At 41.4% G+C, this 15,833-nt stretch overlaps 1 protein-coding gene across 6 annotated transcripts in view; it reads right to left on the bottom strand.

Annotated features, from left to right (window-relative positions):
* Positions 1–15,528, bottom strand: part of Epsti1 (epithelial stromal interaction 1 (breast)) — a 98,418-nt gene extending 82,890 nt beyond the window's left edge. For 4 of the 6 annotated variants that reach the window (XR_003950815.1, XM_017315796.2, XM_017315795.1 and 1 more), the window contains exon 1: positions 15,103–15,515. Coding sequence is in view for 5 of the 6 variants with exons in the window: in XM_017315796.2 (XP_017171285.1) it covers positions 15,103–15,281 (179 nt within the window). In the remaining variant the exon portion in view is untranslated. Of the gene's footprint in view, positions 1–15,102 lie in introns of all 6 variants that reach the window. The other 2 variants (NM_029495.2, NM_178825.4) reach the window with 1 other exon arrangement.
* Between the last annotated feature and the right edge of the window lie 305 nt (positions 15,529–15,833).

Here is a 15,833-nt window from a genome sequence, read left to right as displayed (position 1 = left end):
AAGATAGAAAGAATATCTGCGGAAAAAAATAATGCTATAGAGAACTGCCATCTTTGAGATTGACACCAATTGCTATCAATTTATAAAATGTATTAAATTGCTTCCTCCAGAAAAATTAGAAACAATCTTGTGTTTTCAGACCATGCGTCAGGTGTGAGATTTTGATGTGACTATTACAAGCTAATAAACTCGCCTGTGGCTACTTCCTGGATACTGACAGAAGACTGGAGGTTCCTGGTCAGAGAGAGAAAAGACTCCACTCCTCTGAACACAGCCCACAGCATGGCTGGCAGCTACTTCACACCAGCTCTGACCCTAGGTCTGATGGGGGCACCTGGCATGCCTGCCTTGCTGCTAGGAAAAGCAATACTTATGCTCCCTTTGTTCTATGAATCGGGATCTCAGGATGCAGCTCAGCCTGGCCCTGGCCTCTCCATTCTGCTGCTAGAGCGTCTATGGAGCTTGAGTTTCAGGTATATGACATCATGCCCAACTAATCTACCATCTACAGTGGGTGGTCCAACAATCTGGTCGTTGTCTTGAAAAGAGTGTGCCTATCTCCCAAGGTTCGTGTTAGATAAGCATCCCTAGCAGCAGCCAGGATGTAGCTGGCCAAAGGAGTGCACGAGCTAATCCTCAGGTCCTCAGGATGCTGGATGAACACTTCCGCCTAGGACTTCAACACGAGCTAGGAAAGATAGTCAGATTTCCCCCTCAAAACAATGACGGAAATACAGACAATAAGAATCTGAAGTTAAAGTTTGAAGAGAGCAGGCAGCTTGGCCAAGGCTGCCTTCTAAGGAATAAGTCAGTGGAGCAGACTGACAGCTGCCGCACAGCTTAGACGTGTCAAACAGGCCACGCCGCTTCTCCTCTTGATTCTCATTCAACTTAAACTACAACTCTTTACGGGTTACCTCTAACGCATGAAACCAGAACCCCCACATCTAGGGATGTATATGCAAAGTCCATGTACTGGAGTGAAATTCTTATTTTTAATTTTTTTAAAGTCACATACAAGACAATGTAGAACGTAGCACTTAAAAGTTAAGCAAACCCCACTTCTCAAAGATTACAATTAGGTTTTATTTGGCTGAATTTCCATCAATCTATGTTCTCTACTTTTTGTTGCTTTCATTTGAGGCAAAATCTCCTTGTGTCCCAAGCCTGGTTTCATACTTACCTAGCACTTCAGGCTAGTCTCAAACCCACCACCACCTTCCTGCCTCAAATTCCCAAGGATTACAGGTGTGTATCAGCACCCACAGATATGTTCTCTACACCACGAGTAATTATATTTAAAGTACAATTTTGATCTTATTTTCCATTTTAAATGGTTTCTCTGCTAAATTATAAGTATTCCATGCTTAATACTGAATGGCTCCATAGTATGTCCTAACACAACATCTAGCTACTTGATTTGTCTGAAACATTCACTGTTCTAAAAGGTCTGATAGTTTACACCAAACTAAGCTTTGCACTGAGCACTGTCTAGAAGACCCTAACAGACTTCTTGAATAATCACTTGGGCTCAAACATTTGACCCAATTTAGATTTTCTTCCATAGATCGGCTCCCCACTTGCATTACCAAAGAGCCATAGGGTACGTCGATCTAGATCATATGATTGGTCTTTATTTTTCCACCTTACTCTCCTCAGTTTTCAAACTACAAGAGATGCTGGACCCTCCGAGGTATATCTTCACTTCCTCCTAACAGTCTGTCTGGCTTTATAGTTGAGAGCTACCTTGTGACTGACTTGTGGCATTGACATATCAGCACAAGTACTGAGAAAGAGACTTAACTGGAGATAGGATGGTTAGGCTTTGGGTTGCATTTCCCTTCCTGAAAGGGTTGAGGTGAAAGTTGATGCACAAATGGCTAAACAGTCTGCCTGCCCTCTAACTACAAAGCCACCACAATTACTGCTGACCTAGAACCAACCCGCCTGGACAAGCCTCACACCATTACTCCCTAACTAACAACTTTGAGCAAACTACTTAGTTGCTCTCTCTCTCCCTCTCTCTCTTTTTTTTTCCATTTTAAAAATGGGGACAATTATCCACTTTGTAGGTAGAAAAATGCTTCAGATAATTTCAGGGTCCAAAACGATGGCTGGGTAGGTTAAACGTGTTTGCCACATAAGCTTGGTGACCTGAGTTTGGTTCCTGTAATCCACAGTGGAAGAAGAAAACTACCAAAGGTATCCCTGACCTCTGAACACATGCCATGGCACGCATGTGCCACACTGCACACATACATAGTAAATTCAATTTAAGAAAAATAATATCGGAAATTGACAGGAGCTGGAGCAGTGGCTTTGCTGTTAGGATTGTTCTCTCCTCTTGCTGAAAATCTGAGTTCATCTCTCAGCACCCACGTGCACTGGCTCCCGACTGCTTATAACTCCAGCTCCAGAGGACCTGGTGGCCTCTTCTGTCTATCCTGGGTGCCCCCACACACATATGTGATATGCATACATGCACACATACACATACACATACACATACACATACACATACACATACACATACACATACACATACACATACACATACACATACACATACACATACACATACACATGTGTAAAAGAGAGCATCACTGGTCTACTGTAATTGACAAGTTTTTGTACCAGCCCTAGTTTGCTACCTTCAGGCCTATCTTGTAGGGAAACCCTAATCAAAGCTTTGTTTTAGAGTGCCGGTGTGAAGGATCTGCTCTGCCGACATTGTTAGCGATATATATGATATATCTGATGGCTGTTCTCAGTGCTAGACCCTCTCCCATCACAAATGCAGCTCCGTCTCGCGCTATGAATTAGTCCCTTTCTGTATCTTTTTTTTTTTCCATGAACAGTTTTCCTAAATTCTTTGAATGCCCCTGACTCTGGCTCTTCATTCTAACATCTAGGCCATAGTCTCTAGATCCTTTTCCCTGTGTCCCAGAAGGACTAAGACATGAAACAAAATGGTATCCGAGAAAGATAACTTTAAAGATTAGTGAATGTTATTACCGTGCGAGCGGCAGCATAGCTCCGAGCCCGGGCTTTGGTCCTTAATTTATTGAAATAAAATAGACCTACGATAAACTGTAAAACCTTAAGTACACAGCTCTGTGAAGAATCTTCCTTTAAGTCCTCAGGGTTCCAACGAGCGAAGGAAAACGGAAGCAGAGAAAGAAAACAAGCTTTAGGATGTTACCAAGAAGTAGTCTTCCCCAATCGTTTACTTTAAAATCCTTTAGAAGCCTTGGACTGGGGTGGGTATTCAACTCAGGGGCAGAGTATTTGTCCAGTATACACTGGGCATGGATTCCACCCTCACAGCACACATATCCAGATAAGGCCTAACAAACCACTTTAATAAGACAAAGGCCATTACTCTCTGCTGGTAATCATTGGTTCTGAATACCTTATATAGTTATTTCTTTCTCCAAACCATAGGGTCATGATGGTATATAATCCCTAAATACTCTAGCATGTACCTCCAAAGGGGTGGTGGTGGAAGGCATTATCCTACTCATACATAAAAAAAATCATCACACCCAAGGAATTTACCTAATTATATTCACATTTAAAATTTTGTTGTTTAATTCTTTCCTATTCTCACCATATCCTGAAATCAGTCACGACTTGCATAGGTCTCTGCAGAATGTTAATCTAGGACAATTTCCTTGGCTTTCTCCCTTTCGTGATTGGCATCCTTAAGAAGTCTGAGTATATTGTCTTATAGAATGTCTCATGATCTGGAGGCAGGGGACTATTATGGAAAGGATTAATACCAGCGCTTGCGAGGCAGCGGCAAGAGGATCCAGAGTTGAAGGAGTTCAAGGGTTATACAAAACCCTATTTCAAAAGAGGCAAAAAATAAAATAAAATAAAAAGATTCACCACCATCTCTTAACAGTGGAACTAAAGAGCACAATTGGTCTGTCTGTCTGTCTTTCTTCCTTTGTTTGTTTGTTTCTTCCTTTCTTTTACAAGATGTGTTCCTACCGATGTATTCCAAACTGGACTTTAACTAATGATCCCCCTACCTCAGTGTTCTTCAGATATGAGCCATCACCACACCCTTGGATTTTAATGATGGAAAATATCTTGAAATTTTCTACATTACTTTAATAGATTGCTTTTTAATCTTCACATTTGGAGGGAAAACTACAAACATTACGAACAAAGGAGCTGTCACGGCTGATTTTCTGATAAAGAACAAACCTTCCTAAGCCGTCTGTTCCTTTTGATTATTTTTTTCTCTCAAGCTTTTGTCTCAGATTCAAATACATTCTGAATAGATGCAATTAACCTTAACAATATCCATAACCTCACGGCACTCTACTGACTTTGAAGTGAGTCACCTTACTGTGTAATTGAGCTAAGTTTCATTTTTTTCTCATTTCTGCAACACTTCTACTGATTATTATAGGTATTATGCTTTTTGGGGGCTCTCGTCATCCTGTTGATTTATTGTTTCACTGTTGCAGCTGTCAAAGGCTTTTTGAAAAATGTCCATTCATTTTTGATGATACTGTACTTGAACAAAAAGATTGCTCCCCGAGACTTGGCAGATCACAAATGCATACCACATCAAGGAGCAGGGGCTAGCACAAAAAAAAAAAAAAAAAAAAAAAAAAGTTGAAAATTCAGTTTTAACAGGACCGTAATTTATACCCTCCTCCATAAACAGTAAGGTAAATTTGATCTAATCAAACTGAAAACTAAAATGTCTTTCTTTCCATACACTCTAACAAACTCCTCTGCAGTGAGCTTTGCCTCTCAGACTGTAGGCGGTGACCCACTAATGCTTTACAAAATCATGCAATGAACTTTTTTTTAATCAACATGAATAGAAAATGGAGACTGGAGTGATCACTTAGCCAGTAAGAGCAGTTGCTCTGACATCATGAAGACCTTAGTTCAAATCCCCAGCACACATGTAAAAACCTAGGCATAGCTGCTCTGTATGTTTGCAATCGCAGTATTGAGGAGACAGAGGTGGGCAGGTCCAGAGAGCTCATTGGCTACCTTGTCTAGGCAAAAATGTGAACTTGTAATCCAGCGAGAGACCCTATTTCAGAGTAGTAAGACAGGGAGTGATGAAACGCACCCAATGTCCTCTGCTCTGGATACCCCATGTCTATGCATACATGTGCAAACTCACATGTATGTACCACACACACACACACGAAAGAATAGAAAATGTCAATGTGTCACACATAGTGAGAATTGTTTTTGTGGAACTTCTTTTCTGTTGTATTTATCTTCATGCATACTGATAAAGTGGAATATCTGGTTTCTTGGATGTATCAAGTAATATTTTTCTGGAAGTTGTCTTGCGAGAAGGCATGAGATGTTTTACTGAAAACAGACACTTGAAAGGGCATGTGATGTTTAGAAAGAATATAAATAGAACCCCACAGACAGGGAAAGGTCTCTCTTGCATTGCCATTGCAACACCATGAAACACTTTGTGGGTCTTCACTGGTCTTTGCTGGTCTTCGCTTATCTTGACTTCATAGAGAGAAACAGGCCAAAGAACCTATGGTTTCCAGCTGATTCTGGTCACTTCTCCTGGCTTGTGCTGATTTGGCGGAGCCTTGAAGTTTCTGCTAGATTGTACCACTGCTACTGATTGAAGTTTGGTGTTTGCTATTGAACTGAACTACTGGTATCCTGACAATGAAGAGTGGAATTGCCCTAAAGGACTACTACTAACTACTACTAAACAGGTCCACAGCCCCCTTTCCCTTTTCCTATTAACCTTCGTTCTCCACTACCTTTGGTCAGTGGGCTAGAAGGGAAGTCGAAGCATTTAAGAATCGTAAATAAAGTATGTTGAGAAAAATCCAAGCCTACATACTGATACATGTTCTAGGTCACAGCATGAAACAAATCATTCAATGTAGATTTGGTCATCATGTACTTGAGTTGCTTAGAAACAATGACAACAATCTACTCTAACAGGAACCCACCGATCTGTGTAGCATCTATAGAAAGCATCACCAAAAAGGAGATTCATACACACACTCACACACACACACTTCTCTAAGTCACTTACAAAATAACTTAGAAATAGTGATAGGATTTGGGGCACATTTTTCCAAAATATGGCACCTTGGCATTTGAGAAGATGCCAAGAAACAGGAAGATCTGTCATTCCCTGCCCCCAAAAGCAGACCATAATGGACTTCTTCTCTAACATGAAGAAGATAAATGAGCATGCCTCCTTTGTTTCATGGATTATTAGTTCCTAACCCTTTCCAACCAATCCCATAGCTGCAAACTCTTCACCTTTCATCAAACCTATGGATAAAAATAAGGTGTGTGATTATCTACAAAATGTCTCTTACAGGGACATGCCTTGGGTACTTGGTACCCGGCTTATGGCAGTCTCAGCTTATGGCAGTCTTCTATTTATAATTTTTTATTTTAGATGTTTAATTTTTATTGTATTGCATGTTGCCTTTATATAAGATGTGTATCACATGCATGTCTGATGCCCTTGGAGGTCAGAAAAGGATATGAGATCCCTTGGAACTGTTGTAAATGATGGTTATGAGTCCTGATGTAGGTACTGAGAACTGGAGCCAGGTCATCTCCAAGAGCAACAAGTGCCCTAGACTGCTGTGCTATCTCTCTACCCACTTGTAGCACTGTTTTAAAGTGCACAAAGTCTTTAAGAGATGGGGCCTGACTGGCGGCAGTATGGTTCGTGTGGCAAACCTTTGAAAGTTATGGACACTTCTGTTCTGATTCTAGTTTGTTTGTTTGTTTGTTTGTTTGTTTCTTTTTGTCCTCTCTGTAGTCACATTGTCACAAGCCACCATCGTGCAGTGAAATTGTCCCATCATGAGGAACTGTACCCTTTGAAACCATGAGCCAAGGTTAATCCTTCCTCCCTTAAGTTGCTTTGGTCAAGCAATTTTCATGGTAAGGAGAAACGTTATCAATATATAACATTTCCCTGTATCTTTGTGTCATCATTTCTAAAGGCTCTGGTGTCACATATAACTTACTAAATACCTCTTTTCTCTTGTTAATCTGACTTTCTTATAGATGTCTCCATCATTAACCAAAAAAGGGATACGTAGCTAAAGAAATTGTTTCTCCCTGCAAATCTGTAAATACCTTACTGCTTCTACATTAGTACTCTCTTTGACCTACTGAATTTTTCTTTTTTTTTTGTTTTTTGTTTTTTGTTTTTTTCGAGACAGGGTTTCTCTGTATAGCCCTGGCTGTCCTGGAACTCACTTTGTAGACCAGGCTGGCCTCGAACTCAGAAATCCGCCTGCCTCTGCCTCCCGAGTGGTGGTGAATTTTTCTTAATGTGGACCCGAAACAATAAGTAAACAGGGAGTTTTGATGTCACTTCCTCCCCAGCTCCTGAGCAGTTTCTACTTTGGTGGAAAGACCTAGGTTTGAGTTCTAGCTACTGATTCGGAAAAGCAATGGAAACTTGGGAAAATCATGTAATCTTCTAAGACTTACTCTACTCATCTGTCAAATGGTAAAGTGTTTATTTTGAAGATAAAATTCAATAACGCTCATGTCACTCTAAGTACAAGATATAAATGCATAGTTTGGCACTTGAGATATTTAAAGTACTTCTCTTTTTTTTTTTTAACTATTGTTTTGTTTTTCTGGTGATACTGGCTTGGACTTAGGGCTTCATCTACATTAGAAGAGTACTCTACCACTGACCTGTAGTGGTAGAGAGCTTTCCTAGTGCCCATGAACAGCCCAACTGATTGTTATTTTGGTGCTTGTCTGTTTTGTTTCTGCAGTTATTTTGAGGGGTACTCAGCTCATTTGAAGCTCTAGCTAATCTGCATTGTGCTACTACAGTATTACCATGCTCTAGCACACATTTATCATTCCAAGAGTAAGCTGTACAAGAGGAGCTCAACTAATTAGTTTGCTATTAGAATCTGGTAGTAGTTGAGGTACCTACCCAGCTCATTGAACTGCATCATTATCATTAAGAGTTAAACACTATCTATTACGTTACAAACTTTCTAACTGCTTATGGGCCTTGTCTAGGAGTTGAGTTAAATAATCCCCTAATGAATAGCCATCTATATTGAGTCATTGGGAAGATTGCTCATTAAGACAATCGTTGAGCTCTTCCAGTGTAGTATTATTTCATAACATTAAGAGAAACTTCTGCATTATCCAGTTCTCTATCTCCAGTAAGAATAAGGCCACTGCTTTCACGCCATTTAACATCTACTGGAAAAAAAAATCATTCTCTTTTAATCATAGGGAGACAGGAAATTGAAATCTGGAGCACTGTAGTGGAGAGGAAATAGTAAATTGGTTTTTATAGGCTCTAATAACTACCAATGTGTTACTTGAAAGCTGTGGGTAGTGGAGCATGTCTGTAATCTAGCTGAGGCAAAATGATCACATGTTCAAAGCCAGTGTGGGCTACATAATGAGTTCAGGGTATTGTGGGCTACCTGGAAAGATTCTGTCTCTAAAAGCCAAACAAGCTAGCAAACAAGGAAGAAAGAAGGAAAGAAAGAAAGAAAGAAAGAAAGAAAGAAAGAAAGAAAGAAAGAAAGAAAGAAAGGAAGGAAGGAAGGAAGGAAGGAAGGAAGGAAGGAAGGAAGAAAGGAAAAGTAAACCTCATATTTTGTTTTTTTTCCCCTGTCACTGAGACAGAATAACATGACAAAAGTAAGTCAAGAAAGAATTAGTCTTAATTACTTTTCTATTGTCATGCCAAAACACCATGGCCAAGACAATGTATAAAAGCAAACATTTAAGCCAGGCATGGTGGTGCATGCCTTTAATCCCAGCACTTGGGAGGCAGAGGCAGGCGGATTTCTGAGTTCAAGGCCAGCTTACTCTACAAAGTGAGTTCCAGGACAGCCAGGGCTATACAGAGAAACCCTGTCTCAGAAAAAAAAAAAAAAAAAAAAAAAAAAAAAAAAAAAAAAAAGCAAACATTTAATTTGAGATTCACAGGTCAGAGGTTAGTAGATCCCAGACCATCACAGCAGGGAGCATGGCAGTAGGCAGGTAGGTGCAGCACTGAAGCAGTAGCTGAGAGCGACAACTGGAGAGGCAACAACCATGAGGCAAAGACAGAGGCTAACTGGAATGGTATGGAACTTTTATACCACAAAGCCCACCCACAGTGACACCCCTCCTTCAATGAGGCCACACCTCCTAGTCCTTCCCAAACAGTTCCACAGACTGGAAATAAGCATTCAAACATATGAGTGTATGGGGCCTATTTTCATTCAATCCACCATAGGTTTATTTTAGCTCTCAGTTCAAAGGTAAAGTCCATCACAGCAGGGAAATCAAGGCAGCGGGAACAGCTGATATCATTGCATTCAGTCAGGAAGACAAAAGCAGTGAATACTGACTGGACTCAGCTAGCATCCTCCTTTCTGTGCAACCCTGTACTCAAGGCCAGAGTACAATGCTACTACCCTTTAAGGTGAGTCTTCCCTCCTCAATTAACCTAATCAATGCCCAGAGGCTAATCTAATTGAATAATTCTTCCTAGGTCTAACTGTATGCTTGTCTCCTAAATAATTTCAAGTCCTGTCAAGTTGACAATCTCATCATCACTACCTACAAAAACAAACATATATACACATACAGCTCATTCTCCTATAGGTCTCAGTTTAAATATCCTACTTTAGGAAATACTTTCCTGCCCTGAAAACCAGCTCAGCTACTGGCTTTCCTTTATAGCACCCATGAAGATTTGTGTAATTATTGCAGAAGTATATGTGTCCCATTAAATAGATGTTAAAAAAAAAAGAAAAAGATCCTTATGAAGTTTGCTAAGTAGATAATTGTTCCAATATTTTAGAACTATCCAGAGCTGGCAATCCTGTGTTACTGTCTGGTTGTTAGTATGTGTGATGCACTGTTAACACAGTAAATGCTTCATAAGAATTTGCTGTTATTGCTGCCCCATCTTTAAGTCTCTATAGGATTCCATATACAGTAGACCACAAATGCATTATGGGAAGTTGAATTTGTGTATAAATTTTATTAAAGTTAACTACTGCATAGTAAAATTCTACGTGACAGATCCATTTTCAGAATGTCTCTTTACTTTTTCCTAAACAGCATCAGGCTTTTATCACTAACATGGGCAAGAGCCTATGGCTCACCATTGGGTGTAGTCGGGCTGGAAACCCTACTATCCATATAGATGTAGGTAAAATTTGCTTAGAAGCAAGCAAAATAATAAAAGAGCGAACAAAAGATTGCTTTGGATTACAAGTTTATATAAGCTTTTTGTTTCTCTTTAAATCTATGTGAATAGTTTATAATAGTTGAGGACAAGGTACATAGCACCAGGTAAAAATAACTATAAAAGCCAAAATGAAATAGTAAACACTTGCAATAACTGAAATCCAAAATGCAGTTTAAAATAAAGTTATCCTACCTGGCAGTCTGTCACAGAGTAGGAATCACTGATTTTAAAGAATTTCATAGATTTTTTTTTTTTACTTGTTGTCTTAGTTACTTTTCTATTACTCTAATAAAGACCATGACCAAAAGGAACTTAGGGAGGGGGGACACAGCAGTTATTTTGGTAATATCTCCATGCCACAGTCTATCATCAAAGGACATGGTGGGCAGGAACTCCAGGAAGGAACTTGGAATCAGGAACTGAAGCAAGAGGCCGTCGAGGATGTTGGCCCATGGCTTGCTCAGCCTCTTTTCTTACAGCACCTAAAACCACCACCCAGGGGTGACAGCATTCACAGGGGCCTGGTCCTTCCTACATCAATCATCAATCAAGAAATGGCACCACAGGCTTGCCCACAAGCAGGACCTATTAGGGGCATTTTCTCATTTGAGGTTCCCTCTTCCCAAATGACTCTATTTTCTGTCAAGTTGACACAGAACTCCCAGCACATTGACTTCCTGTCAACTTTATATGCAAACACATCAATGTTGAGCCAAAGCCTTTCTCCTTGTCCCCAAGATGCCATTAATACCAATATCACACTATAAAGCAGATTCCAAACTTTCACAGTCCCACAAGCATTACAAACTCAAGCACTTCAGGTTCTAAAATGCCCAATCTCTCTAAAAGATCTAAAGTCTCTCTGAAACACCAATCTCTCTAAAATTCTAGTCTTTCTAAAACGCAAATGTCTCTTTTAAAATTCCAAAATCTCTATAAAAGTCTGTTAGATGTGGATTCCTGTGAAATTAAAAAGAAAAGAAAAAATATTCAATTTCTTAGATCTTAGAAGGAAGACTCAGGGTCCAGTCACAATCAAATCAAAGCAAACCCAAAGTCCAATGGTATTAAAAGTTGAGTGTTTGGCTTCTGAGACCCCACTCACAACCCTCCAGACTCCAAGGGCCATGCCCAACTAGCTCTGTTCTTGGGCTCATCCTCTGCAGCACACACAGTTTGTCTCCTAGGGTATGGCTGACTCAATTCTGCAGCTGCCGGGGTCCTCAGCAGTCTTCCTATGGTACTGGCTTCTCCAAAATGCTTGGGGATCCACCAAAACTGGCCTGCTCCTTCACCAACAACCTCTTCTGGGCTCTCTTCAGGGACTCTAACCCTGCCACCTACTACTGTGCCTCAGCTTCTCTTCATGGCCCCTTCATGCTTCCACAGTACCACATTGCCAGGTCTGCTAGGAGCACAAGGTACAGCCTTGGCCACCTCTGGACTACAACTTCTACGCTGACTCTGCCAAGAAGAGTCCCAGAGGATTTCATTTCAGTGATGCTGGCCTCTTTGATCAATCCTGGATGATTCTTCAGACCCAGTATTGCTTGTCCCAGCAAAGCAAAGTTTTCATTTTGGAAGCTTAAAGTTCAAACTTTCAAGTGGCCTTGCTAGACTCTTCACGGGATTCTTAAACTTCCCTCTGATATCTCAGAGTCAGGCTTCTCGTCTGTGCTGCTCTCAGCATTACCTTCTAAGAGCCCACAACACCTCCTTAAGCTCTGAATTCCAAAGTCCTTCCACAATCCTCCCCAAAACACAAGGTCAGGTCTCCCACAGCAATATCCCATGGCCTGGTACCAGTTTGTGTCTTAGTTTTCTGCTACTGTGATAAAGCATCGTGTCCAAATACAGCTCAGGGGGGAAAGGCATCTTTTCTTTCTTTCTTTCTTTCTTTCTTTCTTTCTTTCTTTCTTTCTTAATCAAGCAAACTTTAATTTTCATTGTGATATAAAACCAAAGTTAACCAAAGTGTCTGATATTTTTGCAAGTCCTTGGGGTTATAACATTAAAGCGTCATTCAATCCGCATAAATGCTATTTATATTCATAATGTATAGACTAGGTAATGATCTGGTTGCCAATACTATGAACTTAGATCAGATTTAAGACTTCTAATTCTGTATGGCAGGCAGACTAAATCTCTCCATTCCTGTTTTGTGAGACCCAAGGAAATTGTCTCCCCAAGCCTCAACCCTCCTTCATACATTAAAAATACTAGTAAGTGCCTGAGGCAGAACTGGCCTCCAAATGCTGAGCTGTCTCTGCACTCCCCACGATATCACAGCTAGAATAATAGCTGGGAAGCCCTTTGAACTGCTGAAGGGTTGTTAATGCATTTATTTAGGGCCAGCATATAAGAGATCTCTACACGATGGGTTCCATAGACCTAGTGCTGATTCTTACTTGAATGTTCTTTTTTTCTTTTCCTTTTTTTTAATGGATATTTTCTTTATTTACATTTCAAATTTCATCTTACAACTCTCAGGTCATACTCTATCACCAAAAGAAGTCAGGGCAGGGACTCAAGGCTAGAACCCAGAAGCAGAAGCTGATGCAGAAGCCAAGAAGGAGTGATACACACTGGCTTCTTCTAGTGGGTTGCTAGGCCTGCTTTCCCATAGCACTCAGGACCAGGGGTGGCACAACTCGCAGTGAGCTCCGCCCTCCCGTGTTAATCTTCAATCAAGAAAATGCACCACAGGCTTGTCATGGGCCAATCAAGTGGGAGCATTTTCTCAATTAACGTTCCCTCTTCTGAAAGGACTCTAGCTTCTGTCAAATTGGCACAAAACTACCAGAGCACTTGTGTATTTTATTTTGTAAAAAAGGTCTTTTAAGTCAATATGTTTTCTCATGATAGCATCATCAATAAATGGCTGTTACATGAAGTCATGGCTGTCAGCTTGTCAGCATTTACTGAACACTAGCTTAAAGGATGCGATCATGTCACCTTTAGTAATGAGAAAATGGAGGCACATAGTAGCTAAGCATGATATTCAGAGAGCAAGTCACCATAGAATCAGAACTTGAACTCATCGACTAGGCATCAAAGCCTATGATTGTAATCCCCACATTGAATCTGTTGCCCACATGAACTAACAGAAGAAGGTTGCCTACAAATGAGGTTAAAGTTACCTTTGCCACACAAATGCACTATTAAGACACTTAGCATCCTCCTTTCTTATTTTCCATCTCTCTCTCTCTCTCTCTCTCTCACACACACACACACACACACACACACACACACACACACATCTCCTAAATTTTCTCCCCCAGATAAATAAGACCTTCCTAATTTTTTGTTGTTGTGTTAACTGAGATGCCGTTTTGTTTTGCTCTCATGCAAGCCCCTTTACCTACCAACTTAATTAAGGAAGCAACTCAGCGAGTTGACATAGTGAATAAAGATACAAGCTGAATCCAGAGTGGTCCAAACACTCAGATGTTAAGCACCCAAAGGGGAGAGCATTCTCTAATGCTGCTGACTACCGCCAACTCTAATGAAGCAACTGATGTCTTTCAGGAAGTTCTCTAATGTTCTAGCAGCAAACTGTTCCTTTCAGAGGGATTTGGTCCAGCAAGACGAGGGAGCGATTAGCATCCCATCAGAAAACAGAAAGAGACAACTGCTTAGTGCCCACGAGATGAGAGGAGCATACAAAGACGTGCTTATATCTAAATGGATGCTTCCTAATAAAAGGATTTTTATCATTAACTACTCATAAGTGTGAGACCAGTTTATAGACATGTGACTCGGAGTTAATGAACTTCGGTTATGGCAAGATGCCAGTTATTCTGAGAGAAATTCCACAGTCTCTGATTGACTCCCAGATCACCTGCCCCATCTAAGGGTAGCTACCCTGAATGGTATCATAACCTCCCTACCTTCAGAAACGACATGGGGATGAAAGAATCTCTAGTGCTAGTGTGTATTGGTCATAAGGTTAGGTAGCTGTTCCTTAGCAACCAGCATTTGTCTTTCTTGCAACAAAGAAGTCGCTGCAAAGCAGGGAAACTAAAAATAAAACCATTTGTACAGTTCTAATTCACAGAGGCGGCACTTCAAACCATGGTGCTGAGTGGGAAAAAAAAAAGCCCATTCCACCCCGTGCAAGGAGAGGGTCGCTGGTGTTCTACAAAGCTTGCTTTCAAACTTTATATGCCCCAATACAGGGGAACACCAGGGCCAAGAAGTGGGAGTGGGTGGGTAGGGAAGCGGGGGGGGGGGTATAGGGGACTTTCGGGATAGCATTTGAAATGTAAATGAAGAAAATATCTAATAAAAAATTGGGGGGGGGAGCTCGAGTTCAGGATGCCACCGTCAGTCCTTAAACAGCAGATCAAGAATAAACGCCTCCTATGAGTCCCTGCTTTGCTTAGCATGCAATCCAATCTTGAGCGTCTGGGGTCCTCACTCCCAGCTGTACTGATGGAAACTTTAAGTTAGACCATTAGAGAACTTCCAGATAGCTTTAAGGCTATCTGGACCCTCTGCATCACGCTCCTTCTTGCCTTTATTCTAGCATGGTAGTCCCATTTAGAGCCGCCACCCCTTTCTCTAGTAAAGAAAAACTTACTTTCATAAAGAATGAAAAGCCCAGGTTGCATGTATTCATCTTTTAATCCTTGAGCCAGTCTTAAGAATCAGTGGACTGGGGGTGAGAATCTGCTATAAAGGTCTGCAAACAGGCAGGTGCAAGGCATAATAAATCAATTCCTAGGTGATTTTAAAGAGGTAAATGATATATAACTCTTTCAAAATCCCTGTTATTAAGCCTCTGTGATTTCAAACTCCAAAGACCAGGAAGGTACCTGGGGCCTGATTATATTCGGGAACAGGACTTCCTGCTTCCAAGGCAGCTTGCAAATACTTACCTTCCCTGGTCAGCATGCCCCTGCCTCTCCATCTTGGGGCCCTCGGGAGCTGCCACCTCCAAACTCTGTCTCCGGTTTTGCTGCAAGCCCAGCTCCCTGCGCTGCCCAGCTCCAGCGTGGTCCCGAGAGATGGAGGAAGTGCCCAAGCCTGGGCCCACCACCTTACTGCGGGTGTACATGGTCCACAGCCCGTGGGGTCCTGGCCACAGCCTTTGAGGGACGGATGCTGGTAAGGGCTTCTAAGGAGGCTCGAGGAAGGGGTTCTGAAGAGCAAGGAGAGCGGTTTTAACAGCTGAGTTTCGATTTCTCTTTAACCACCCGCTGGGTTCAGAGAACTTCCTCATTCATTCTCTACCCGGACACCCTTGGACTTTCTCACAGGTTAGCTTCCTGGGCTGAGCCTGCCTCTAGCAAGGCTGAAGAACTGAGCTGGTTCACCCAGCTGCAGGTGATCGGGCTCAGGGATTCATAGCCACTGCAGAGAGCACCAGAGATCATTATGATGAGCCTTGGGAAGCTTCTAAGCTGGTGCAAAATAGCCAGAAACCTGGAGAAACTTGAGCTGTTTAAGGGGTGTCCCTGATTTGAGGTCACTGTCAGAAGCTGGACACCCGGGGACATATTACCTTGAGTCCCCATAGATTAGGACAATAACTAAAAGCAATGGAACAGAAAAAGAATAGTTCCGTTTGTTAGTTGTGGCTGCTGTTTGGCGGTCAGAGGAAGTGGAA

This window comes from Mus musculus, chromosome 14 (assembly GCF_000001635.26).
Source record: "Mus musculus strain C57BL/6J chromosome 14, GRCm38.p6 C57BL/6J".
NCBI classification, from domain to species: domain Eukaryota; kingdom Metazoa; phylum Chordata; class Mammalia; order Rodentia; family Muridae; genus Mus; species Mus musculus.
This window is presented reverse-complemented; position numbering and strand designations above follow the sequence as displayed.